The sequence below is a fragment of the Leptodactylus fuscus genome, chromosome 3 (genome assembly GCF_031893055.1).
Source record: "Leptodactylus fuscus isolate aLepFus1 chromosome 3, aLepFus1.hap2, whole genome shotgun sequence".
Taxonomy (NCBI): Eukaryota; Metazoa; Chordata; class Amphibia; order Anura; family Leptodactylidae; genus Leptodactylus; species Leptodactylus fuscus.
Genome location: NC_134267.1, coordinates 221,292,287 through 221,319,858, shown reverse-complemented (window position 1 = coordinate 221,319,858; position 27,572 = coordinate 221,292,287). Strand labels below are relative to the sequence as shown.

The 27,572-nt window shown below is 44.7% G+C and overlaps 1 protein-coding gene and 1 non-coding gene across 2 annotated transcripts in view; both read right to left on the bottom strand.

Annotated features, from left to right (window-relative positions):
• The window catches only part of HS1BP3 (HCLS1 binding protein 3), a 63,437-nt gene extending 54,101 nt beyond the window's left edge, over positions 1 to 9,336 (bottom strand). Inside the window, exons 1-2 of the mRNA XM_075269197.1 lie at positions 9,185 to 9,336; positions 1,846 to 2,011 (exon numbers count right to left, since the gene is read on the bottom strand). Coding sequence (XP_075125298.1) covers positions 1,846 to 2,011; positions 9,185 to 9,210 — 192 coding nt within the window. The 5' untranslated portion in view covers positions 9,211 to 9,336. The remainder of the gene's footprint in view (positions 1 to 1,845; positions 2,012 to 9,184) is intronic.
• Positions 9,337 to 9,434: 98 nt separating this feature from the next.
• Positions 9,435 to 9,516, bottom strand: TRNAS-AGA (transfer RNA serine (anticodon AGA)). The gene has a single exon. It is a non-coding gene; the product is annotated as a tRNA-Ser (tRNA).
• Positions 9,517 to 27,572: the final 18,056 nt, after the last annotated feature.

Genomic DNA, 27,572 nt, shown 5'->3' with positions numbered 1-27,572 from the left:
TGACATCACTGTGTGTATTATCTCTGTACTGTGACATCACTGTGTGTATTATCCCTGTACTGTGACATCACTGAGTGTATTATCCCTGTACTGTGACATCACTGTGTGTATTATCCCTGTACTGTGACATCACTGTGTGTATTATCCCTGTACTGTGACATCACTGTGTGTATTATCCCTGTACTGTGACATCACTGAGTGTATTATCCCTGTACTGTGACATCACTGTGTGTATTATCTCTGTACTGTGACAACACTGTGTGTATTATCTCTGTACTGTGACATCACTGTGGGTATTATCCTGTACTGTGACATCACTGTGGGTATTATCCTGTACTGTGACATCACTGTGTGTATTATCCCTGTACTGTGACATCACTGTGTGTATTATCTCTGTACTGTGACATCACTGTATGGATTATCTCTGTATGTGACATCACTGTGTGTATTATCCTGTACTGTGACATCACTCTGTGTATTATCTCTGTACTGTAACATCACTGTGTGTATTATCCCTGTACTGTAACATCACTGTGTGTATTATCCCTGTACTGTAACATCACTGTGTGTATTATCCCTGTACTGTGACATCACTGTGTGTATTATCCCTGTACTGTGACATCACTGTGTGTATTATCCCTGTACTGTGACATCACGGTGTGTATTATCTCTGTACTGTAACATCACTGTGTGTATTATCCCTGTACTGTGACATCACTGTGTGTATTATCCCTGTACTGTGACATCACTGTGTGTATTATCTCTGTACTGTGACATCACTGTGTGTATTATCCCTGTACTGTGACATCACTGTGTATTATCTCTGTACTGTGACATCACTGTGTATATTATCCCTGTACTGTGACATCACTGTGTATATTATCCCTGTACTGTGACATCACTGTGTGTATTATCCCTGTACTGTGACATCACTGTGTGGATTATCTCTGTACTGTGACATCACTGTGTGGATTATCTCTGTACTGTGACATCACTGTGTGTATTATCCCTGTACTGTGACATCACTGTGTGTATTATCCCTGTACTGTGACATCACTGTGTGGATTATCTCTGTACTGTGACATCACTGTGTGTATTATCCCTGTACTGTGACATCACTGTGTGTATTATCCCTGTACTGTGACATCACTGTGTGTATTATCTCTGTACTGTGACATCACTGTGTGGATTATCTCTGTACTGTGACATCACTGTGTGGATTATCTCTGTACTGTGACATCACTGTGTGGATTATCTCTGTACTGTGACATCACTGTGTATTATCCCTGTACTGTGACATCACTGTGTGTATTATCCCTGTACTGTGACATCACTGTGTGTATTATCCCTGTACTGTGACATCACTGTGTGTATTATCCCTGTACTGTGACATCACTGTGCGTATTATCCCTGTACTGTGACATCACTGTGCGTATTATCCCTGTACTGTGACATCACTGTGCGTATTATCCCTGTACTGTGACATCACTGTGTTGGGATAATACATGGGACCTTATTTCATACTGTACTATTGTCAAGATCAATATAGAATAGTATTTCGTAAGCTTCTATGTTCCCTTTAGTGGTGACTGTAAGTAGCCAGAACACAGAGACAATCGTTTTCTACACGCACATTGGTCAGTCTACAGTCGGTCCGTCCATCCACAGCCTAATAAAAATCCTGTCGCCTGTCTAATCCAAACGCATCCCCTAGTCAGTTCATGGTCTAGTGTAGGCCCTGCTACTGGTCAGTCCACAGTCTGTTCCACGTCACTCAGATTCTCAGGCCAAATATTACTATTGTATATAATGAGCCTCAATTTAAGATCCTAAATCTGTACTTACAACAAACTGCACCACATCCTCAGGCTTGTGTCTGGCTGATTTGAAGGCGGAGAGGGAGGTGACCACCACAATCTGATACTCTACGTGCCCAGTCATCATCTTCCCACGGATCTCCTGGTATTCTGGCACCCACATATCAAGAGCTGTGTGCGCATTCTGGACCTGCCTGGAGAAAGTCAGATGACCACAATGTATCAAGGTCCTATAATAGTGAGAAGGCCACGTATACAATAGATGGACAATAGCAGGCTGTTAGCCGTCCCCCTAACGTCTCCTCTTTATCTGTGGCTATCACTTGCACCATTCTTTTCTTTCTATGTGTTAATCCCAGGAGCCAGTTATATGAATATTTAATAATCCATAAGCGGAATAGAGGGCTATTGGGACCATTGTAACAGCCCATTGTGGTTTATGGGTCCATGAAAGACTGCTGCCAAATGGATCCTGTATACACCTGGCCGACTCTCCTTCCATTAAGAATGGGCAATTACTAGAAAAATAACCAAACCTGAACTTCAACTTGGATTATTTTGGTTTGGTCATGAGAATAGTCACAAGGTTCTACAGCTGGAGCGGAACTGCTACTATTATACCCTGGGGTCTCTTCAGAACATGCAGTGGCCAAGGGGAGTGCAATTTTAATTTACAGACATCACAGAGATAGAGCTCTCATTCTGGTAGACTTCAGCCGCCAACAGTTGTTTGTAAAGTCTCTGAATTTTGTGGTCAATGGCTCTTATATTAAAAGGGTTGTCCATGATGAGACACCTTCAAGCACAACGTTTCCCACTCCAATTATTATTATTATTTATTTATATAGCACCATTAATTCCATGATGCTTTACATTTGGGGGTTACATACAATACACGGAATATACAGGTAGATATAATACTAATAATGATGGACTGGCACAGTGGGGTAGAGGGCCCTGCCCGCGAGGGCTTACAATCTATGAGGGGAGGGGGGTAGAGACAGAAGGAGAGGGGGAGACTGTACAGATGGCAGTGCGGTGATAGTGTTATTGGAGGTTGTAGGCCTTCCTGAATAGGTGAGTCTTCAGGGCCTTCTTGAAGTCTGTGATTGTGGGGGTCAGTCTTATGTGTCTTGGTAAGGAGTTCCAGAGTATGGGGGATGCACAGGAGAAATCTTGGAGACGGTTGTGTGAGGAGCGGATGAGAGCAGAGCGGAGTAGGAGGTCATTGGAGGATCTGAGGTTACGTGTGGGCAGGTAGCGGGAGATTAGGTCAGAGATATATGGAGGGGACAGGTTGTGGATGGCTTTGTATGTTAGTGTTAGTAGCTTGAACTCAATTCGCTGGGCTATGGGTATCCAGTGGAGGGACTGGCAGAGGGAGCAGCCGATGAGGATCGGGGGGTGAGGTGAATTAAGCGGGCATCGCAGTTTAGGGTGGACTGGAGGGGGGCGAGGGTGTTATCTGGGAGTCCATGGAGAAGGGTGTTGCAGTAATCTAAGCGGGAGATTATGAGGGCCTGGACGAGCATCTTGGTAGTTTCAGGGATGAGGAAGGACCAGATTCAATGGATGTTCTTGAGTTGGAGGAGGTGTTGAGGGTTTGAACGTGTGACTTGAAGGATAGCTCGGAGTCCAGGGTTATCTCAAGGCAACGGGCCTGTGGGACAGGGGTAAGTGTGGTTCCGTTAACTTTGATAGAAGGGTCAGGTGGAGGGGCCATACGGGGTGGGGCGAAGATGATGAACTCTTATCTCCATGTTGAGTTTGAGAAAGCGGGAGGAGAGGAAGGAGGCTACGGCTGCTAAACAATCTGGAACTCTGGCCAGCAGGGAGGTAATGTCTGGTCCAGAGATGTAGATTTGGATCGGCATAGCAGTGGTATTGAAAACCATGAGATTCTATGAGTTGGCCCAGGCCAAGGGTGTAGGTGGAGAACAGAAAGGGTCCTAGGACGTTGCCTTGGGGGACACCTACAGAGAGAGGGCGAGGTGAGAAGGTGGTGTGCGAGTGGGAGACGCTGAATGTGCGGTCAGAGAGGTATGAGGAGATCCAGGAATGGGCCAGGTCTGAGATACCAAGGAATGAGGGAATTTCTAACAATAGGGAGCAGTCGACTGTGTCAAAGGCAGAGGAGAGGTCAAGGAGGAGGAGGACAGAGTAATGGCGCTTGGCTTTGGAGGTTAGAAGGTCATTGGTGACTTTCGCTGCTATTGCTGATCTTCAGAAACACACCCATTGTCCACCTCTGACCTTACATGTTACCCATATGGCTAAATCTATATACTCATGAAAAAAACCGAAACAAATTTTGCACATTAAAATAACTGGACATTTGGACAAGAAGATGAAATCTAACCAATGTCTGGAACCCATGCACCAGTTTCAGGGAATATAAAATTCATGCAGTAATTTGATTTTTACTCTTAAACAACAATATTTCGTATGATTTGGCCGCGTTTCCTCTCCTGTACCGCCAATCACTAAGCTGCTTGCGTCAGCTATGCAGACCTCCGGGCATTAGAACGTGATGACAGAAGATACTTTGTAGCGGCGCAGGCGCTGGATCAACACCAACGAAAGGTTAGTACAGGACACCAGATCGCTGCAAGGTAATGCACACCATGCACGGAAGACTTGACAGCCACCCCAATGATTCCTCCCCTGCTGCGTAACCAGTAGGCCCAAGACTTCATGTTAAGCGCCCCCACCTACAAGACCGATTGTGTTTCACATTATACAAAGTGCATATTATTCCTTTAACCCTTTCACTTATAGAGGACCTCACATGTCCTCAGAGATGTGTGGCTTTACACACTATCAATTTCCCGGTATGTGCCCCAATGCTGGCGAGATCGGTGTTGAAATTAGAATTAGTCTTGGCACCGATATCTCTCCACTGTCAGAAAGGAGGGCCTTACAGCCTAGTGTCATCGCTTGGACCAGTCACGGGCCCGTGGTCATAGAAACGCAAGTAAACAATGAAGTGAATAAAATAAGATAGCGGCCAAACAATGCAGTTTTGATAAAGCAATGTATTTAGAAAGAGTCTTAAATCCACATAAACTGGCAGTATAGAAAGGATCCTCGCTATGGGACAACCCCTTTAATGCTGTGGCCTCTTTACTGAATACTAAGCACAGTGCTGTATATTGTTTAGTGGCTGTGCTTGGTATTGCAGCTCAGGCTACATTCACACCTGTGCTGGAGACTCCATCGCAGAGCTCGTGAAAAAGCTGAGCAGGACTTTTTCCTCTGTCGGTTTCTGCTGTAGCTATAACTCTCCTCTTCAATGGAAATCGCAGTCCGATTCCGTAATAAACTGTGCCATACCATTATACCTCCTCTACCGCAGTGCATGGCTGGGGCACCACTGTGCAGGGAAGAACAGTCATAGGAAATGTGGGGGTCCTGGAGGTCAGCACAACTTATTATATTAGGCATATCCTAGTGATATACTGAGCCTGTACAAGATGATCAAAATCACTTTCAGTTTTACTTTAGTTTTTTTTTTTTTTTCTTCCAATGTGGATTGTTGTGTTCTGTCACATTGAAGGCAAGAAGAGCGCCACCTGCTGCCCAGACATGCCTACTCTTCCAGAAGGTCTTGGGAGTTCCTAAAAATAGAAATGTCCCAGTTTCCTCCCTGATTCATTAGTAGTTAAGGCTAGGTTCACACTTGGGCCCTGCTCCTCGTCGTTTGGATCGGCAGGGAGACCCGATCAATGGAAAGCCTGCCCACTAAAACAGGTTACCTGGCTTCCATAGTTCCTATTCTTTGTATGAATGGGGCTGCGGAAACACGACCAGTGCACTGGCGCCACACAGATGACATCTGCGATTGAACGGCATGGCTGGCATCTAGCACATGGTCATGGCAATCCGTCTTGGGTTAGGTTGTTACAGATGTATTTAGAGCAGATTTTGAGGAGAGACCTGCCTCAAAATCAGCTCTTTAAATCCTCCTGATATACGCCTCCCACTGCATTTTGCATTACAAAGCTCACTCTTAAAGGGATTCTACCATTAAAAACCATTTTTTTTGTGGATAAGATGTCGGAATAGCCTTTAGGAAGGCTATTCATCTCTTACCTTTAAATGTGATCTCCGCCGCGCTGTGCCTTAGAAATACCGTTTTTTACCGGTATGTAAATTAGTTCTCTGGCAGCGATGGGGGTGGGCCCCAGCGCTGAAAATGCGATGGGGGCGTCCCCACTGCTGCTCGAGAACACGATCCTGCAACGCCTCTATATTCAGCTGGATCCTCCCCTACTTTCCTCATCTTTCTTCGGCGGCGTCACCGCCGACGCAGTTGCCTCTGCCAGTGAGACACTAGTAGAGCCGACTGTGCATGCCAGCCGGCGGTCATAGTTCTGAGGCCAGAATTGCGCGCATGCGCAGTCGGCTCTACTAGTGTCTCACTGGCAGAGCCAACTGTGCAGGCGTAGGCGGTGATGCCGCCGAAGAAAGATGAGGAAAGTAGGGGAGGATCCAGCAGAAGATAGAGGCGTCGCAGGATCCTGTTCTCGAGCAGCAGTGGGGACGCCCTCATCGCATTTTCAGTGATGTGGCCCACCCCCATCGCTGCGAGAGAACTAATTTAAATACCAGTAAAAACCGGTATTTCTAAGGAACGGCGCCGTGGAGATCACATCTAAAGGTAAGAGATGAATAGCCTTTCTAAAGGCTATTCCAACGTCTTATCCAGAGAAAAAAGGTTTTTAATGGTAGAATCCCTTTAAGGAACCCCATTGTATATGAGGCTAATCAGTGTGAACACACCCTAAGGCCTCATGCAAACAACGCATTTCCACAGCCAAAAACACTGTTTCCTTAACATGGGGCCTTGGCCTTGTTGTGGTTTTGGCAGTAAATACCCCCTGAGGCTACATACACATGGCCAAAGTGATTTTTACTGTCCGCAAAAACTAATCCACAGTAGGACACAGTAGGACATCCGTAAAAAGACCTGTATGACTCCCTACGCTTGTATGGATGAGGCTGTAAGGGAAAAGTGGACAGGAATAGGACCTGTTCCATATTTTGCAGATGATCTCAACAGCCCAAGCACTGATCAGTAAAAACTATAGACAGGTGTGTATGGAGCCATAGAAATGAATGGGTCTGTATACTGTCGGCCATTATGGACAATATACTGAAGGCAACTATAGTCGTGCACATGAGGCCTATGGCTAGAGACATATATGTCATCCCGCAGAAGACGCACTCCTGGTAAGAATCAGCTTTCGTCGCAGGCTTTACCCCTTTGGCTAAGCCAGTTTTCAACCTTGCATGGGGTTCGGAGCGTTTAGGGGGGTCCAGTCTATATTTTATACAGCAGGCCATGTCTAAAAATTTTATGGGGCACACACACATTACCCCACCGGAAATTGTGTGAAAACTGATGGAATGGAAAAGTGAAGTACTTGCCAATGGCAACCAATCAGATTCCTGCTCTTAAGTTTCCAAAGGGCTAATGAAAAAGGAAAGGTGGCATCTAATGAGTTGCTATGGGCAACGGCACAACTTTTTGCTTTGCAACAGTTTTTGTTTTACAGCCATTAGAAGTGAAAAATGAGTTCCCCCGATACACAGGACAGGGGGTAACTTGCTGATCGATTACAAGATTTGGGGTGTTTTACACCCCAGTTTTCAATGTCATGGCTGGTCGGACAGTGTTCCATCGATATCAATGTGCCTGCCAGAGATCGCTGAGCCATGTTTTAGCCATCTCCGGGGGTCTCACTGAAATGAATACAACTCTGTCCAACCAGCCAGATGAGTTCTTGTGATTTGTGGGCACCAGTCAGCGAGGCTCCCCTTATTCTGTAGAAAGGGTTCACACATACCATAACCATGTGACAAATCCTCATGCGTTTTACTTCTTAGGGTCAGTTCACACGTGAGCAAAGGGGAGGTTTTTGACAGCGGATTTCGCTTCAAAAACCGCCCCTTTACAATGGTGGTCTATGCAGACCGCCGGGCTTCTTTTTTCCGCTACCGGCGGGCTGCTGCTAGCGGAGAAAAGAAGCGACATGTCCTTTCTTCAGGCGGAAGCCGCGGCAGCACCCTCCTGTGTCAGCTCATTCATTTGAGCCGGCACAGGAGGGGAAAGCCGCGACCGCGATAGTCGTGGCAGGCGGATTTAGACCAGAGAGAGTCGCGGCGAGCCACGTCTCTCTCTGTGTCAAAACCTGCGCGGCCCCCAACGTGTGAACTAGCCCTTATTGCCTTAGTTTTGCTGCCATTCGTTTATCGGCCTCGTTGTGCGACACCATATCACAAAACCCTGGTAACTGAGGTAAACCACGCCCCGTTTCGCCATACGGACATGCTACATGTAAATCCTGACTAAATCTCCTCCTTATCTTACTTAAAGAGTTGTTCCAATTCATTTTTATTATAATTCAATAGGGCTGCTAAACGGGCCCTAAAAGATAAAAATCACATTACTCTCCACCCCACGGCCTCCGTTTCCGGTGGCGACAGGTTCGGTATTCTGTATACTGGTTCCCTGGCTGACATCACCATTGAAGCCCCATTTACTCTAGGTGACCCTTGCAACCAATCACAGGACTCTGTTTGTGAAGAGGTCACCACAAAGGCTTATGATTGGCTGCTGTAGTCAACTGGTACAAACAGCGTAGGGACCTGTAAAATGAAGATAGAAGTGGCCGCCACTGGGATCCGAGGATTGGGGAGAGGTAATTAATAATAATAATTAATTAATAAGTATATAAAAATCAGACAACCCCTTTAAGTAATTTCTAATTAATAATAATATATAAAAATCAGACATCCCCTTTAAGTAATTTCTAAAAGTTGCAATGACTCTGTTACTTATAATGCGGTGCAGATGTATCCCTGGACAGTTGCCCATATCAACCAATCAGATTCCCGGTCTCAGGCAGCCTGGAAATGAAACCAGCCTCCTGATAGGCTGTTATTTAGACTCCGTTGTTAGCAGCCACAGGAGTTGACCACGGCAACCAATCAGATGTTAGCTTTTATCTAAACCAGGTTAGACAATGAAAGCAGTGATTTAATTGGTTGCTATGCGGACTCGAATATATCATCAGAACAGGCGATACCTAGCAACCAATCAGATGCCGGCTTAAATTTGTCTAGGACCGGTTAGACAACGAAACAAACTATTTGATTGGCTGCTACGCTCTCGGCTAGGCCTTATGGGAACCTGATCGTACACAGTGACCCCAAGAAAGGAAGTTGTATCCCCCAGAGAGCGCGGCGTATACAGCAGCGACTGAGAGCGCAGGAAGCTCGTCACCCCTATAACTAGCGACAACTTAGAATAAAGAGTCGCCATATCCTGGCGCGGCAACAGTTAACAGAAGTCGTACACTGACCTGGATGTGAGCACCGGAGCAGCCATGGCGGGAAGAGGCGGCGGCTGTGTAGTGTCCCAATCACGGGACAGGATACAGCACAGGGCAGCGTCCAGACGAGCGCTGCACGTCCCACGTTACTGTCGTAAATAATACGGAGTCCGGGTATTGCGTGTTATTACCTAATATGAGCGGGTTGTGTCAGCATTGTATGTAAAGAAAGGAACATAAGGGGGATTATTAACTGTAAAAAATAAAATTAAAAACATTCCGTAGTCGGCAGGATTCGAACCTGCGCGGGGAGACCCCAATGGATTTCTAGTCCATCGCCTTAACCACTCGGCCACGACTACTGATGTGAGGTAGAGAGCGCAGGGCTGAGCCATATACGTCATCCGAGGGGTGGAGCTATCGTGTCGTTCGTTGCTGTAGTCTATCAGACTGCCAGTGCTGTTTGTGGTAAACCCAAATTGATTTCATGTTTCCCGCCAAAATCATTGCTGCCGAGTATTTATGGTTAGAAAGACTGACTGAAAGTGAAGGAGCATGTATGCCGCACCCCAGAGTAGAGGAGCCAAGGGGGCACCAGAGGCAAAGGAGAACAGGGTGCAGCTGAGGTAAATCATTAAACCTGGCACCAGGAGACACTAAAGGTGTCATTGGTAAGAGTAATAAAAAGGACGTGTGTGGCAGGGGTAGTAAAGGGGACATATGGGGCAGTATGATAACTGGGTTGCTGAGGCTAAGTTACCATGGGGAGCGGTACAACGGATTTTAGCACCAAGAGTGACGCGGGGAGCCACATCACTCTCTGGTCAAAATACGACAGTCATGGCTTACGACAGTTGTGGCTTCCCCCTCCGGAGCAGGCTCAAATGAATGGGCCGACTTTGGAATCCGCCTGAAGAAAGGACAGTCCGCTTCATTTTGCCGCTCACGGAAATAAGTAGCCTGGCGGTCTCCATAGACCTCCATTGTGAAGGGGCGGATTATGACGTGGATTCAGCACCATAATCTGCTCCCTCTGTGCCCGTGTGAACGAGCCCTTAAAGGTTCACCTTAGAGTTCAGTTCTCCACATGAGGACCCTAAAAAAAAAACGGTCACTCCTGGCATGGACTCCATAGTCTATAATGGTTTCCACAAAAAAAACATAAAAAGTACCAAATTTTTAAAATACCGGCAAATAGCCTCCAGTTTATATGACATAACTATTAGGGCTAGTTCACACGGGGCTAAAGGGGCGGATTTTGACAGCGGAATCCACGTCATAATCCGCCCCTTTCAATGGTGGTCTATGGAGACCACTAGCTTTCTTTTTTCCGCTATTGGCAGCTGTCGATAGCGGAAAAAAAGAAGCGAGCTGCCCTTTCTTCATGCAGAAGCCACGGCGCGCTGAACCGCGGCTTCCGCCTAACGGCAGCGTCTCAGTGTCAAAACCCGCTCCGTGTGTGAACGAGCCCTTACTGAATATAAAAATTAGGAAAAAAACTTTAGTGGTAATGCAGTTAAGATGCTACTTGATAACTAGTCACTCAGAGTCAGACATGAAGAAGGTTAGATGAATCAAAGATTTTGTCTGGCCAGTTCAGCAGTGTATCTGAAGCAACACAGGCAGAGAGTACGCATAAGGTCGGGTTCACACAGGGTATTTTGGACCGGAATTTGACGCAGAGGCCGCCCCAGATTCCGGTCCAAAATACAGGTAGCTGCGACTGGATGCCGGTGCAGTATACCGGCATCCAGTCGTACACTCCACTCAGGATTAGGCCCAATGAATGGGCCGAGGAGGGAGTGTCTTCAGTTGGATGGCGCAAGGTGGCTCCGCCTGAAGAATGAGCATGTCTGTTCTTTTTTCCGAGAACTGGAACAAACGGCTCTCGGAAAAAAGAACTGACCGGCTCCCATTGATTTCAATGGGAGCCTTGTTTTTGGTCAGGATTTTGAGGTGGATTCCGTCTCAAAATCCTGACCAAAATACCCCGGGTGAACTCAGCCTAAGGCTGAGTTCACCCGGGGTATTTTGGTCAGGATTTGGATGCCGTATCCAACTCAAAAGCCAGTCCAAAAAGACGGCTCCCATTCCGGGTCCAGGAAAAAAGAATGGACATGCTCATTCTTCAGGTGGAGCCGCCTGAAAACGCTCCCTCCCGACTAGGCCTATTCTTTGGGCCTAATCCGGGACGGAGTGTACAACTGGATGCCGGTATACTGCACTGGCATCCACTCACAGCTATCCATGTTTTGGATCGGAACCTGAGGCGGCCTCCACCTCAGATTCCGGACCAAAAAACCCTGTGTAATAGTTCACACGTAAATAATGTGTGGCCTATTTTGGCACCGGAAAAAATTAAGAAGCTTTTTTTGGAGCTTTTTTTTTTTTTTTGTAAAAACTGCTTTAAAAAAAGCCAGGCTGTTTTTTCCTCCTGTAAAGTGAATGGGCCGAAAAAGCTGCGTCGCGTTTTTTGCACAAAAAAAAAGGCGTCGCTAATTTTTGCAAAAAAACATGCGGAAAAAAACGTGTGTTTTTCGCCTCCCATTCACTTTTATTGCTTTCTTCAGGCGTTTTCCGCCTGAAGAAAAGTCATGCCGCTTCTTTTTCTCTGCTAGCAGACAATAAAAAGCTAGCCGTCTACATAGACTAACATTGTATGGAGGAGGATTATGACGTGGATTCCGCTGTCAAAATCCTCCTCCATGTCCCCGTGTGAACTAGCCCTAAACCTGACCTTAGCCTTATTCCAGCCTATTTTTTTTCATAGAAAAACCTACCTATTCCCCCAACTGTGCATTGTTGCTTCATAAATCAAGCTAAATAAACTATTGTGATGGGAAAAAAAACTGAAAATACCAACCTTTAAATTTGCAACACGATTAGACGCAGTGTGCCTGAGAGATGCCCAAGGCCATATCTGCTCTCCTGAAGGTCTGATATAAAAAGAAAATTTCAGGTTTCAAAGAGCACAAAAAGTTAGGAAACTACTGGGAAGGGGGAGATTTTCTGATCATTTTTAGCAGAGAGAGAGCATTTTGAAATTTATGGGCGCCTGTGACGCGCACTACGCCTAACGGAGGATTAAGTGCATTGTCTGGCAGCGCAAAGGATATAAAGACTGGTATAAAACTCTAGCGTTAAATCTATTTTGTTGAATATATAAAACTGTTACCACCAGGGGGTGGAGTGCTGTGTATGATTCTGTCTTTTATCAGTTTAACTAAAGCTTTATTCTGTATCTGAATGAAGAATACAGCTGGCTTCCTAATATGCCAGTGCATCAGAAGATGAACCAAATAAATGGTCACATTGTCACCAGGTATGATACTGAGTGACGTCATCAATCTGTCTCCAGCGAGCCTCTCTGCTTCTGACCCAGTGAGTTTCAGCACAAAAGGTTAATGGGTTCCGGGACTGCACAATGGAGCCCCGAGGATAGGCGAGTATGACTTTTATTGTTTTACGCTCACACCAGCTGCCTCTGAGTTTGCTATAAGGATTTATCCAAATACAGTGCAATGAGTTTCCGGTTTGCAATATACAGCACAATATTGTGCACGGAGCAATAACCAAATGCGCATAAGAGCACACCGGGCCTATCTTAAATAGGAACTTTTACGTCAAACACCCACATAAGGCTAAATCTGTTGAAGGGGGTTGTTTCCACCACCTTACAACTTTACCTAAACTTGCAGCGTACCCGTAACTCATATTTATAGTGTTAGATTGAGCAGCTGGTACCGACAGACCGAGTCTAACCTCCCGCAGAAATGTTATTCCTGCGGCATAAGAAAAGATGGAGGAGGAAGATCAGAGCCGCAGCAACTACCGTGCAGACATTCTGTTTAGCTTGGCTACCGTGCTCAACCCTTATGGTCTGGCAGTGCCCCGCTACACCTGCAGCCTCCCTGGCATTCTCGCATGTGTGAAAGATTGAAAGAAGTGCCTGCCTGACTCAGACAAACCCCATGTAAACATTCCATTTATTTTAATAAAACCCCCGACGCCTTCATGTTTATTCTGGTAAGTCTTGACTGAACAGACGCTCAAGCCCAAACCTCTGCACCTGTGCCCACAGGATGGGAACAGTGATCATCCAGAGCGATGCGAAAAACACCCCAACGTCAACGACAAGGCCGGCTCTCAAAATAGACTGCAATATTTACCCTCCTGCCTGAGTCACAGCAAGAAGACGGAGCAGCGGGTACACTGTGGGTTAAAAAATAGACCGGGCAGACACTGACTAGTGATATAGACATAAGGCTTAGTCGACCCGTTTAACCATTTATATCCTCACATTTGAAGGGATGCTTTGTACTAAAAATATTTGTTATTCAGAATTATTCCACAGTGTCCTTGTTAGGAATAAACAACTACGTCTGCTGTAATAAGGGCATAAACACTATAAACGAACGCAGGAGCTATGGGGCCCATGGGTCGAGTTGGCTTCATCTCTGTTTTCGATGAACTGCGTAAATCTTCTTATACGTAATAGAGAAGGAAAGGTCAAGACTATAATGTTGCCCATTACCCACAAAAATTGGACTATGGAGTACAATGGACAAAATATCATCAGTGGAAGCTTCTGGATGGGAAAGACATGAGTTCCTAATGCTCGTACTCACTAGGAATGGGAATCTGTAGTCATAGGCAGCCATGTTGGAGGATATGGAGCACAGATGATTGGGCCATCTTCCTGTCATTTGGTAGAGACCCTTTCCACCGTGACCAGAACTACTAATACTCCCAAACCTCCTGGCTTACCCCACATTTGGGTATGGAAAAGATATACCCATAAATTATAAGATTGTACACCTCCATAGACGTCAGAAGAGTTTTAATAAGAATTTGTTCCACCATCGTATTTGGAAGTGTTCAGCAACTTACTTACACCATGGACCCCCACCTGCCCATCAGTCGGGAGTCACTACCATCAACAGCCTTAATCCAAACCCCTCTTCACTGTGCCAGCCCTGGAAGTGAGAAAGATTTGGTAGAAAATTCCAACATTAAGCCTTCTGTCATATGACAGAACTGCAAAATGGCGTTCGTTTTTCACATTGCAATGTATGGAAGGATCTGTGAAAACGTACAAAAATAGGGCATGACTTACATTTTGACAGCCCATGACAATGGACCATCAAAATATCAGTCATGTGTATAGCCCCCATTCACAGCCACGCGACGGCCCTTTACGATGTTCGTGTCAAAGTGGACTATCTTGACAGAGGACTGCTATCTCCATCCAGAGCCCTGTTTTTTAACATATTCCTACCTCTGAAGACTTGATTTTCTATCTATATCTGGAGCAGCACAGACCTTTCTGCTGTTATGTACAGAGCTGCATAAAAGTACATTCAGGCACATCCTTGGGTCTACCACTGTGTTAAAATAGAGGGTGGCAAACTGGGCAGTAGCCCAGGGCTCCTGTTTCCTATGCGACCCTCAAAAAGTGGAGCCTGAACAGAAAGCTTTTACTGTTTAGACATTATATGATATTATTTGGGCATTGAAAGGGAATAATACTGTATGTCAATGTATGTAGTGTTATTTAGAGTCTATTAGTGAGGCTAGTCTCACAACTTCGCTGGGCTCTCCATCATTTGGGTTTATGGGGGGGTCCGAACAACCGAACGAATTGCCTGCCAAATAGTCCATGGCAAACAGGCTTCAGATGCCCCACTAATAGAAAGGATCCACATAAGTGCATGAGCAACTCCTACAGTGTTGGGCAAAAGTATTGGCACCCCTGCAATTCTGTCAGATAATACTCGTGTTCTTCCAGAAAATGATTGCAAGCACAAACTCTTTGCTATTAATATCTTCATTTATTTTGCTTGCAATGAAAAAACACAAAAGAGAATGAAAAAAAAAAGTCAAATCATTGATCATTTTACATAAAACTCCAAAAATAGGCCGGACAAAAGTATTGGCACCCTCAGCCTAATACTTGGTAGTACAACCTTTAGACAAAATAACTGCGCACAACTGCTTCCGGTAACCATCAATGAGTTTCTTACAAGGCTCTGCTGGAATTTTAGACTATTCTTCTTTGGCAAACTGCTCCAGGTCCCTGAGATGTGAAGGGGGCCTTCTCCAAACTGCCATCAAGAGATCTCTCCTCCCCCACAGGTGTTCTATGGGATTCAGGGCTGGACTCATTGCTGCCACTTTACAAGTCTCCAGTGCTTTCTCTCAAACCATTTTCTAGTGCTGACCTGAAGTGTGTTTTGGGTCATTGTCCTGCTGGAAGACCCATGACCTCTGAGGGAGACCCAGCTTTCTCACACTGGGCCCTACATTATGCTGCAAAATGTGTTGGTAGTCTTCAGACTTCATAATGCCATGCACACGGTCAAGCAGTCCAGTGCCAGAAACAGCAAAGCAACCCCAAAACATCAGGGAACCTCCGCCATGTTTGACTGTAGGGACCGTGTTCTTTTCTTTGAAGGCCTCTTTTTTTTTTTGCTGTAAACTCTATGTTGATGACTTTTCCCAAAAAGCTCTACTTTTGTCTCATCTGACCAGAGAACATTCTTCCAAAACGTTTTTGGCTTTCTCAGGAACGTTTTGGCAAACTCCAGCCTGGCTTTTATATGTCTCTGGGTAAGAAGTGGGGTCTTCCTGGGTATCCTACCATACAGTCCCTTTTCATTCAGACGCCGACGGATAGTACGGGGTGACACTGTTGTACCCTCGGACTGCAGGGCAGCTTGAACTTGTTTGGATGTTAGTTGAGGTTCTTTATCCACCATCCGCACAATCTTGCGTTGAAATCTCTCATCAATTTTTCTTTTCCGTCCACATCTAGGGAGGTTAGCCACAGTGCCATGGGCTTTAAACTTCTTGATGACACTGCACACGGTAGACAGAAACATTCAGGTCTTTGGAGATGGACTTGTAGCCTGGAGATTGCTCATGCTTCCTCACAATTTTGCTTCTCAAGTCCTTAGACAGTTCTTTGGTCTTCTTTCTTTTCTCCATGAACAATGTGGTACACACAAGGACACAGGACAGAGGTTAAGTCAACTTTAATCCATTTCAACTGGCTTCAAGTGTGATTTAGTTATTGCCACCACCTGTTAGGTGCCTCAGGTAAGTAACAGGTGCTGTTAATTACACAAATTGGAGAAGCATCGCATGATTTTTCAAACAGTGCCAATACTTTTGTCCACCCCCTTTTTTATGTTTGCTGTGGAATTATATCCAATTTGGCTTTTTGACAATTCTTTTTGTGGTTTTCCATTGAAGACAAATTAAATGAAGATAATAATACCAAAGAATTTGTGATTGCAATCATTTTCTGGAAGAAAATGAGTATTATCTGACAGAATTGCAGGGGTGCCAATACTTTTGGCCAACACTGTACAGTTTCCTTGTCCATTTCAGATGGCACCTTCATTGCATACCCAAGTCTCTGCCCAAACCATTTCCAGGCACCTAGCTGAAATTTGTTATTACAGCACTTATTACGTGTCCAGCCACTGTTTTCAGTGGAGTCATAAATGAGAAATCTGGACTTCTATGGACTGGAGCAGTATCATCTTTAGCGACAAATTCAGGTTCTGTTTGGAATCCAACTAGACTCAGATTTGAGTATAGAAGCCTCGTGGTGAGAGCTTCAATCCTGACTTGGCTGTGGAGCGAAACACTGCCCAAACTGCTGGTGTGATGATCTGGGAAGCTATCGCATATGATTGCAGATCATCCCTAGCAGCAGGGGTGTAACTACCGGTGTAGCAGCTGCCACAGGGCCCAGGACATTAGGGGCCCGGCGACAGCCACTACTGCAACGTTGTTTTTTTTTTTCTTACTCCAGCCGGTAATGGGCCCTATTTACTTACCGATCCTCGCAGGATCCTTTTCAGACCCCCGAGTGTAATGATCGGAGGCCCGGGAGAGGTGAGCGAACATAAAAAACTGTGTTGCTTACCTTTCCACGCTCCTGGCAGGCTTCGGGCCTAGTTGTGTGACATCCTTGACGTCACATGACCTGCGTCCCGGGTCATGTGACGTCCGAATGTCAAGGAAGATGGCCGACACTACAGAGGACTGCAGCGGAGCCTGGGATAGGTAAGTGACAGTGGTTTCTATGTTTGTATCCCCCCTTGGGTCTTTGATTATTATACTGTGGGGTCTGAATAGACCCCAGAGTATAATAATTGTTCATGGGTGTCCACAGTGGGCATAATACTCTGTGCAGGAGCCACCATGTGGCGTAATACTGTGTGCAGGGGCCACTATGGGGCATAATACTGTGTGCAGGGGCCACTATGGGGCATAATACTGGGTGCAGGAGCCACTATTGGGCATAATACTGTGTGCAGGAGCCACTATGGGGCATAATACTGTGTGCAGGGGCCACTATGGGGCATAATACTGTGTGCAGGGGCCACTATGGGACATAATACTGTGTACAGGGGCCACTATTGGGCATAGAGTGTGCAGGAATGTGGGGGGGAGGGCGGTCGGTTGGGGTCTTCGGCGTCTAGGGGGGGCCATGTTAAAAGTTCGACACGGGCCCCCCCCCCCCCATTCCTAGTTACACCACTGCCTAGTAGTATTATGAGAGACACTAACTGATCTGCAAAATGTACAGGACATCCTGTGGCCACATGTGTTGTCTTTCAAGGCCCATATATCGTCATTACATTCACACTGAGAATGGTTCATTCAAACAACAAATTCTTGGTTATAACAAGGTGGGCCCGGGACCCTATTTTCTTTAAAGACAACCTTGACCAAATAATACATTGTTCATTTAATCTAAATATTCTGAAAATATTAAATATTAAAATACTTTGCTAACAGGAGACTACCTACAAAGACCAACAAGTTTGCATTTGCTATGAAACAATGAATTCTCAACGTGAACAGTAGATGGCGATATCTTAAAACAAATGGCAGGGCCGGAGCTTTTTAAGGCCACATTGCACCATAATAAATAATCAGCTAACGCTTAATGTTTTCAATTACCATCAGGTCGGTCCTAATGATGAATAGTGTACGTGGTGCAGCTACAAAGTGGACTGATGGCTCTACATGGATATACGATACTCTTTATAGAGAATATTCCTGCCCATTGTAACTCTGATGGAGGTAATAAAAAACAAATGTGCGCAGCTAGAATATGACGATGGAACCTGAAGCTATTTGGTCGTCTTCTATGGTAATTAATACTAAGACTGAAGCCAATAAATAGTTTGGGATTCTTCAGTGACTATTCATCAACGTCGTGCAAGAGAAGAAATAATCTTGTGCTGAGTCGTATTCTGCTAACATGCAATATTCTGTAATACTTAAAGGCGTCTGCTTTACTAAGACCTTGTGCAAATTCCATTTTCTCAGTTTCCTTGTTTGGGGCCTCTTTCTCTCTGGAGGACCTAGGACATCTGTACAGAAAGCCCATTGATCACTGTGTAATGCCTAATTTCACCAGGGGTGGCACTGCAGGAAAATAAAACACTTGCTGCCAATTTGATCTGCAGATTAAGCTGATCGCCAGGGGTCCCGGTAGCAAGGCAAACTTTCATCAGATTATTTTGGGCAGAGATTTCTAACACAAAGGGATTGTAAAAGGTGGACAACTTCTTTAAGGAATATAATTAGGCAGTGTGTCTTTCTGAAGAGTTCGTCCCAGCACAGAGGTGTCAAGTAGAGCTGAATATTCATGGGTTACTTCGCCTGTTTCATTTACGTTCGGCCCAAACCAGAAGTGCTATTATTATACACAAACCGCAGAGTATAATAAGAGTAGGCCTCAGGGAGGTTACCTTGCAGTGACTGGAGCTCTCATGTCATCCAGAAGGCAGGAAGAGGCCAGAAGACTACTGAACAGGATACCAAGGGAGCCCAGGAGAGGTGAGCAGTCTGGCGATGACTCTCAGCCTACGCGGTGAACAAGCACTCTGGACACTTGCAGGCCGGGCAGCAGCAGCTCCAGGGGATGATGCGCTCCCCACTCTTAGGGATGGAGGGAGCAGCCGGGGTGCTGCTTGTTCACAGCGCAGGCTGAGAGTCATCTCCAGACACTGGCAAGGGCCTTGCACTCGTTTGCAATCAGGGCTGCGGCGGCCCCGCCTGCAAGTGTCCGGAGATGACTTTCAGCCTGCGCTGTGAACAAGCAGACACCGGGAATCCCTGGCTGCATCCCGCGATTGACCCATATGTCCTTTACGATCGACCGGTAGATCGCAATCGACGTATTGGGCACCCCTGCCCTACAGCATTGATTCATAGGAATGCAAAAACTCCTGTGAGGTGGAAGTCACTTACACCATATTTACTCGACGTCCAATAGAGTTACAAGACCCTAACTGTATTCAGACCCCCTGTGATTGGTAGGGGTGCCAGTAACCGGACACCCATCAAACACATCCAGTGAATAATTGTAGACAAAAGATTGCAAATAGAATTGTATTTCTTGTATACATATAAGGAAGTGCTGAAGGAGTCTGATCATGTTAGCTGTGATGTAACTAAAGTCTTGTGGGCCCAGGTGCAATCTTTTGTCCGGGGCCCCCTACCTCATCCCTACGGTGAATTCTTGATAGTGATGGTTGCGGGTGTTAAGGAGTTTAATCCACCTTAGTGTGGTTAGGGTAATCTGTGGGGCTCCTTGGTTTATGGGCCAGATGGAAGCTGCAATCTCAATACTGATGCCAGTGCTTATTAGCCCCCCTAAGGCTCCTTGGCCCTGGTGCGACTGCATCCTCTACACCCCTGTAAGTTACACCCCTTCATCTGAGTCTCTCCACTTCTGGCATGGGAGAGAAAGAGGAGTCGACAATGGAGTGCCAGGGATAGTTGACTATGACTTTTTGCTGGTTTGTTTTACACCTACCCTGGCCTCCAATGAATGTCCCCTAAATCCTGGACAACCCCTTCCACCCTTCCGAGCTTTCTGATTGCTGTCAGTGAGACAAATTATATTAAAAAATTTCAGAACGTCTCATTGTACACTTAAAAGGATTGTCCGAGCTTTGGTAACCTTCAATTTTAGTTTGGTAGGAATTTGGCACACCCACCCATCAGCTGCTTGAAGGGGTGGCCGCTAGTTCAATACTCAGAACAACCACTGCAAACGGCGAGGGCACGGAGATTTAGACCACCCTAATATTGATAAGATATTGATTTTAAAACACCAAGTAACCAATTTAAAGCCCCCACTAATCTAAAATGGTCACCTACACAGATCTGTCTTCCATAAAAGTATTAAAACGGAAGGAGCTTAAAAGTGAACTTCCCCTTTAAACACCGATGCGGGTGGCTTTTTGGGTCTGATTGTCTAAATATAACCCATCTCTAACAACTGATTGATTCAGAAAGCAGTGATGTAATAGAAGACTGGAACACTGTAGCGACAAGCAGCGTACGCCGGAGCGGTCTGGTAATGTTTAATGTAATTGTTTCAGGCAGTGTGGTAGCCGCGTGAGTCAGATTGCTGCGAACGTCAGAATTATAGAGAGTTCTTACACTACATCCCGAAGACGCTGAGCAGCTACCTCGTGACTGTACCGCACACCAGGCCTATATGTTATACTCCAGCATTTTACAGGTTACTGTTTCTTAAGGACAATTCACTCTGCTCAGGAACATCTAGATAGGAGATAAGATAGGTGGAGGTCCAACTGATAAGACCCCCAGCAAACAAGTCCACAAGCACCTGGATATCACTAGCATACCTACTGAAATGAATGGAACACCCCTTTTCTCGGGATTAGTGGGGGTTTCGTAGTCAGACTTGCATCAATCATCAATTTATCACTTATTCCCTAAGGCTGTCATCTTACTGACTGAGCCACAAGCTCTATTACTTCCAATGGGAGGGGTTTTTTTTACTACTTTTTTCTTGCAAAGCTGCCATTTTGATCAGTCATGGGAACAGCAGACCCCTGCAACACTCTATTTTAAAGTCACACCTACATTTTTAAAGGGGTTGTATCAGTTGCTTGAAGCGGCTTTGAAAACCATGCGACGGTATGTTTATTGGTCTCATGGCCTGTTCGCAGCTCAGCCCCATTCAAGTGAATGGGCTGAGCTGCAAAACCAAGCACAGGCACTATACATATATATGGCACAGTGCTTGGTGTTCTGTGAGTAGGCCGTAGCACGCACACTAATGCTGCAATTTCTTTCAAAAAGCTTCTGGATGGGGTCCTGGGTGTCAGACCCCGGCCACTCTTCAATGTGTGACCTATTCTAAGGATATGTCATCAATTAATGAGACTGGAAAACCCCTAAGTGGAGTTCAGCTTTAAAGAGGATGTAGAGGATCAGTAAAACCATTGCTGCTTTCCTTCATCTACAGCGCCACACCTGTCCATGGGTCACGTCTCGTATTGCAGCAAAAGCTCCATTGAAGTAAAAGGGACTGAGCTGCAATGTTATAGATGAAAGAAGCCATAGATAACATCTTATGTGCTGATCCGCAGACCTTCATCTTGCCCTGTATGTTCGCTCTTTTGCTTTCTGTTATCAGCCATTACAGGGCTGACTATAGTGTTCTTCGATGGGATGACTTAGGAAGTCCCTGCCCTCCACCTGTCCATCTCATATATCTCCAGTTCTGAGACCTTCGGAAGCATTAAAGTGATGTGAATCATATAAAACGTCTCGTGTTGTGTGCCATGCCCTGATCCAATGATGTCATCGTGTCTTCTAAGCCAATATTTCCGCTTTCCACTGATCGGAAGGAAACTATAAACTCATCTCGCTAGTAATATAACCACAGGAGTGGCAGCCGGCATGGGGCCAGGTGACTTGGCCAGTTTTATGCTGTTATGTACCCACCCATATCCTGTGATACATGTGCCCCATACAGCACTTTTTCAGTTTTGCACTCTTTTTTTTTTTTGTACAGGAAAGTATAAGACAATGGAAACTCTTACCATATCAACCTGAAGTGCAATGTCAGAGCAATGAAAGTGACGGACCACGTCCTCTACCCATTAGGCAAATTCGACTATCCGTCTCTTATGACCACCACTATCTATTAAGACCCGATTCACATCTTCTTTCGGGCTATTCTGTTCCCCTCTCCGCAAGCAGCACTTTTCTCTCTGCATTTTTTGTGCAGAAACCACACGGACCCTATTAAAGTCTACAAGGTCTGTGGATTTCCTAAGGTAACTGCTTTTTTATGTAGCTCACTGGTCCCCAGAAAGAGAATCGTGGCTGACGTTCCATTACCATGACAGCCAGGATCCTATTGGGAGCTCCCATGCCTGGCTTTTATAGACTTCGATTATTGGCCGCGCAACTATTTTGCGATCAAAACAATAGACCTATCAAGAAAAAGTACATCTGACCCCACAAAAAAAAGACCCCTTCTGCATTACTGTACATGAAAATATAAAAAAAAGTTTTTACTATAGTTGCAAAGTTGTGAATTTTCTTTTAAAGGGGTTAAAACCTATATAAAAAAAAAAAACTATAAAAAATTTGGTCTTTCTGTAATTGTACCGACCCACAGAATACAGGCGCCAATTTGGCTGCGTAGTGAACTCCGTAAAAACGAAGCTGTCCCCAGTGATAAAATCTGAGTCCCTACAGAAGGTTCCTCCGGCCTCAACCATCATGATCAGTTTGTCATGAAGATCTACAATGTGTCAAAGTTAGGGTTGAGGGATCGGAAAAGATCGGATCCCGATCGGCGATCGAGCAAATTTCATGATCGGGATCGGCTGGAAAATGATCGAAAATCGGATTTTAAAAACGATCCTGAAATCTCAAGATCGGCTCAACCCTAGTCAAAGTGTCACTAATCCTGGTCAGGGGTCTAAGTCTGCCCATTGTTCCTATTCAATGTTATCTCTTCATTATCCAATCATCTCAATGATCTAATTAGGTAAAGTAATTAACCAATCATGGATCTGACTCAGGGAACCTTGTTAGTGAGTAGTGTTAGTGAGTAGATTATTCACTTACTGTTTTATTGATTTGAGTAAATAATGAAGTGTGCTGTGACAACGGGGAATATGGGATTATGATGGGATTTCATCCATGTACCAGATAATGGATTATGATGGCAAGTGTAGAATATGTTAACTATTCGTTCCGACACCCCCCATACACATGCATGGTTAGCTCAGCTGAGAGTGTGTGTGTTCTGTGTGTACTCACTCTGATGTGTTCTGAAAGGGGATGGGAAATTAAAGGGGTTGTACAAAGTTTCGAATTTATCCCTTAAAGATAGGATAGGGAATAAGTTCATGATCAGCAGGGGTCCAATAGCTGGGATTACGAGAATGGGACTCCAGTGCGCTCTGCCACTCCATTCTTCTCTATGGGGGTGGTTGACCAGGTTGGGCGCATGCTCAACCTGCTGATCCATCAGGACGGGACCTGTGAAACCCTGTTCTCAGGATAGGTGGGGATCCCAACATTTGGCCCCCATGGCGATCATGAAGTTACTCCCTATCCTATTGATAGGGAACAGCTTCAAAATTTGGTGTAACCCTTTTAAGATGCTTCCCCTTAAAACAAAAGGATTGGACAAGTTGAAATCTAACATGCCTAATCCTTCTTTTCCCAAGGTGTCTGCCTTTCTAACATAGAAATTGTCACTTTTTGCCGATTTAATGTGTATGACCACCTTAAAGGCAGTGGGACTACCATAACCTATCACCTATCCACAGTGTGTGATGGGTAGAGGCCAAACTACTGGGATCCCAACCAAACATAAAAAATGGGGTGTCTCCTGTATTAATGGATCGAAGGTCTCAAATGCGTTCAAGTCTATCAAGAGAAGTCAGGTATAGTGCTTAGTAATCTCCAGTAGTCCCATAGTGGTGAATGGAGCTCCAGCATGCATGCATGATCCCCGTTCTATTTACATGGGGGACTTGGGACACCATGCCATGATCAGTGGGGATCTTGGTAGTCAGACCACCACCGATCAGACAATGGGGATCTCCTCCTTGTTTGTCCACAGGTCTAATAACTATAAAGGCCGGTCATACACTTAATATAGCTAGTTTGGCTGGCAGCCATTCCTCGCAACACATATACGCATACACACTTGGCTCAGCCAAGCATGCATGTATTCTCAATAGGAAAAGTGGAATAAGCAGCTGCCAGATCCTTCCTTTTGTGCCTTATCTTCCTTGAAAACAAAGGGTTGGACATGTTGAAATCCAACATGCCCGATCTTTCCTTTCTTCCTCCAACATCTAAGCATCTAAGTCAAGACACCATCATACACATTAGATGTTTCACAGAATTGGTCGATGTTCTGCGGATGTTGTAGACTGATGATAATATAACTGCTCAGTGTTATGAAGACTCATTTCCAGTGGGTGGTCAGATCTCCCCCTATGTTTAGGTACCATCTTAGCAGACACAAGTGATGGAACTGGCCTAAAGGTTCTTAGACTCTTCTCTCCTACAAAGGATAGATAGAACAAAGAACCGGTCCTCTTAATCATATACTGACTTGAACTATAGTCGGAGCGAGTGGCGACATAGCTAAATGGATTGCTAAGGTAGGTTCCAAGCACAACTAGGTGGATCTATAAAGCCCACAAGGACTGTGGTCCTTGCTCGAACTTGACCCATCTGTTCTAACGAATGGTCTCCTGGTATCTACTATATTGTCAAGATGGCGAACCAACTTGAAGAACCTGCCAACAAATTTCTGGCCTCCCTCTCCCGTGATCACAACCGTCATGACATGAACCACCATTGAAGTGGCCTCTTTGATCTTTGTTGATACAAAAATCCCCAGAATATTTTTGAAGCCTCTGTTTCATTGATCTGGTTTTCCTTTCTTTTTGGATTTTGACTTTTACTAGGTCATCTTGTTCCCAGCCCTGTACTTACCCCCCGACAGAGGAAGTCTAGTTGGCTCGAGTCTTGGCTGGTCTTGTAAGTGCTCAGCACCTGTGATATGGGACCCAGGACAGAATTCCATCCCGAATTAGCATGAAACATACTAATAAATGATTGTTTGAGAGGAATGTTTACTTTGGGTAAAAGCTGCACATTCCATGAAATAATATAAATTACTCAGGGCTTGTTTTCGCATTACTCAAGGAATCTTAACAGACAGACCCGGAGAGGGGCTGAGGAACATGGAACGATATCCTTGCAAACACTGTACTTTGTTATTTTTATCGGGGCCCAAGGAAACATCTGATTCTTACCGAGGGCAGAAAGAATGGAAGATAAACATGAACACGACGGCCCTGATTTAGTCTCTCTTTGTTTTATGAGCTGTAACAAACAAAAGTCTCGGGATGGAATGGATCTCGGCCTATTGTCTTATTAAGTGTTTCCAGCATGAGATAAAACGCACAATGTACAAGCTGTTAACACCGCGGCTGATTTACTAAACCTTCTTACAGACATCATATTTATAAACCAAGAGGCCGTGCCCTTAATGGGAACACTTCGGAGTGGACCTCTACCTTTAAAACGAATGCTATCATTAACCTCTTAAGCCCTGAACCCATGTTGGTTCTAAAAACTACTGTATTCTTTCACTTTTTAGTTCCCTTATTCAGAGGACCAATCCTTTTTTATTTTCTGTAGATGTATTAGGGCTTGTTTTTTTTGGGATAAGCTGTAATTTCAATGGCATTAGGTTGAACTATATAAAATTGATTGATAAAGTATATATATATATATATATATATATATATATATATATATATATATACACTACTCAAAAAAAATAAAGGGAACACTCGAACACATCCTAGATCTGAATGAATGAAATCTTCTCATTGAATACTTTGTCCTGTACAAAGTTGAATGTGATGACAACAGAATCACACAAAAGTCATCAATGGAAATCAAATGTATTAACCAATGGAGGCCTGGATTTGGAGTCACCCCCCCCCCCCAAATTAAAGTGGAAAAACACACTACAGGCTGATCCAACTGTGATGTAATGCCCTTAAAACATGGCAGTATGAGGCTCAGTAGTGTGTGTGGCCTCCACGGGCCTGTGTGACCTCCCTACAATGCTTGGGCATGCTCCTGATGAGGTTGCGGTTGGTCTTCTGAGGGATCTACTCCCAGACCTGGACTAAAGCATCTGCCAACTCCTGGACAGTCTGTGGTGTAACATGACATGCCGGAGGTGCTACCAGGAGACAGGTCAGTACACCAGGAGACATGGAGGGGGCAACAACCCAGCAGCAGGACCTCTACCGCCTCCTTTGTGCAAGGAGGAACAGGAGGAGCACTGCCATAGCAATATGGTGCCATTGAAAATTACAGCTTATCCCACAAAAAACAAGCCCTAATACATCTACAGAAAATAAAAAAGGATTGGTCCTCTGAATATGGGAACTAAAAAGTGTACAGTGAGCAGCGTATATCAGTTTGATCACATGGATACCAAATATGTATTGGATAAGCGCTAGTTTTTTGCAATACCAGTAATATTTTTCAATTTTGGAGTATATATATATATATATATATATATATATACAGTATATATATTTTGATTGTTATTATTTTGGAAGAGGATTCAACAAATAAAAGAAAACAATTCAGTCATTATTATTTCCATCTTTTTAAATGTTGTTCACCATGAGGTTTGTATAATATATAGGCTTGTTTTTTTTAACACTTTTGCTATATAAAGTCACTTTTTATAGTATAAAATGTTGTTATAGTTTTATTTACTGTCAAGGCTATTTTTTAATAAACTTTATTAAATTTTAATTATTTTCATTCCCATTACGGGACCTCACCATGAGGGTTGACACCAATTTGTCCTAGACTGTACAGTGGCGAATCTGTTAGTTATACTGGATCAACAGATATATAACTACATAACATAGCACATGTAACTTTCTTGATACTAGGAAAGCTGGATTACAAACCAAGGGTCGCCTCAATGTGAAAAATTCAGAGTGGCCTTTTTCCTATAAACCTAACGCTATCATTAACCCCTTAAGCGCTGAGCCCATTTTGATGTTAATTTTCTGTAGTAGTATGAGGGCTTGTTTTTTTTTTTTTTTTTTTTTTGCAGGATAACCTGTATTTTTCAATGGCGCCAATCTTTCCTAGATCAGTGGTAAATCTGTAATTTTTGCTGATCAGCGGATATATCACTGTATAATAAGACACATTTGACTTTCTGGATGCTAGGAAAGCTGGGTTACAATCTATGTGGGAGTCTTAAAGGCAGGCTCTTTTGATTATTACAAAGCAATGACTTGCAACTGTATACCGTACTGTGTGCTTGTGTCACTTTAACTGGTGCAGGTCATCGTGTGGTCATCGTTTTAGTATTTTCTGGAAGCTGAATGGCGTGCTGACTTCTTAGAGGCCAAACACAGTCTAAGGGTTGCACCGCGGGAGAAGTTGTTTGTTGCTCTCCTGTGGTGAGACTCAGTGATGTCAGGTATTGGCCAGGTTCCCCAGGGCGGGACTCTAGCCCTACTTAAGGACCCATTCC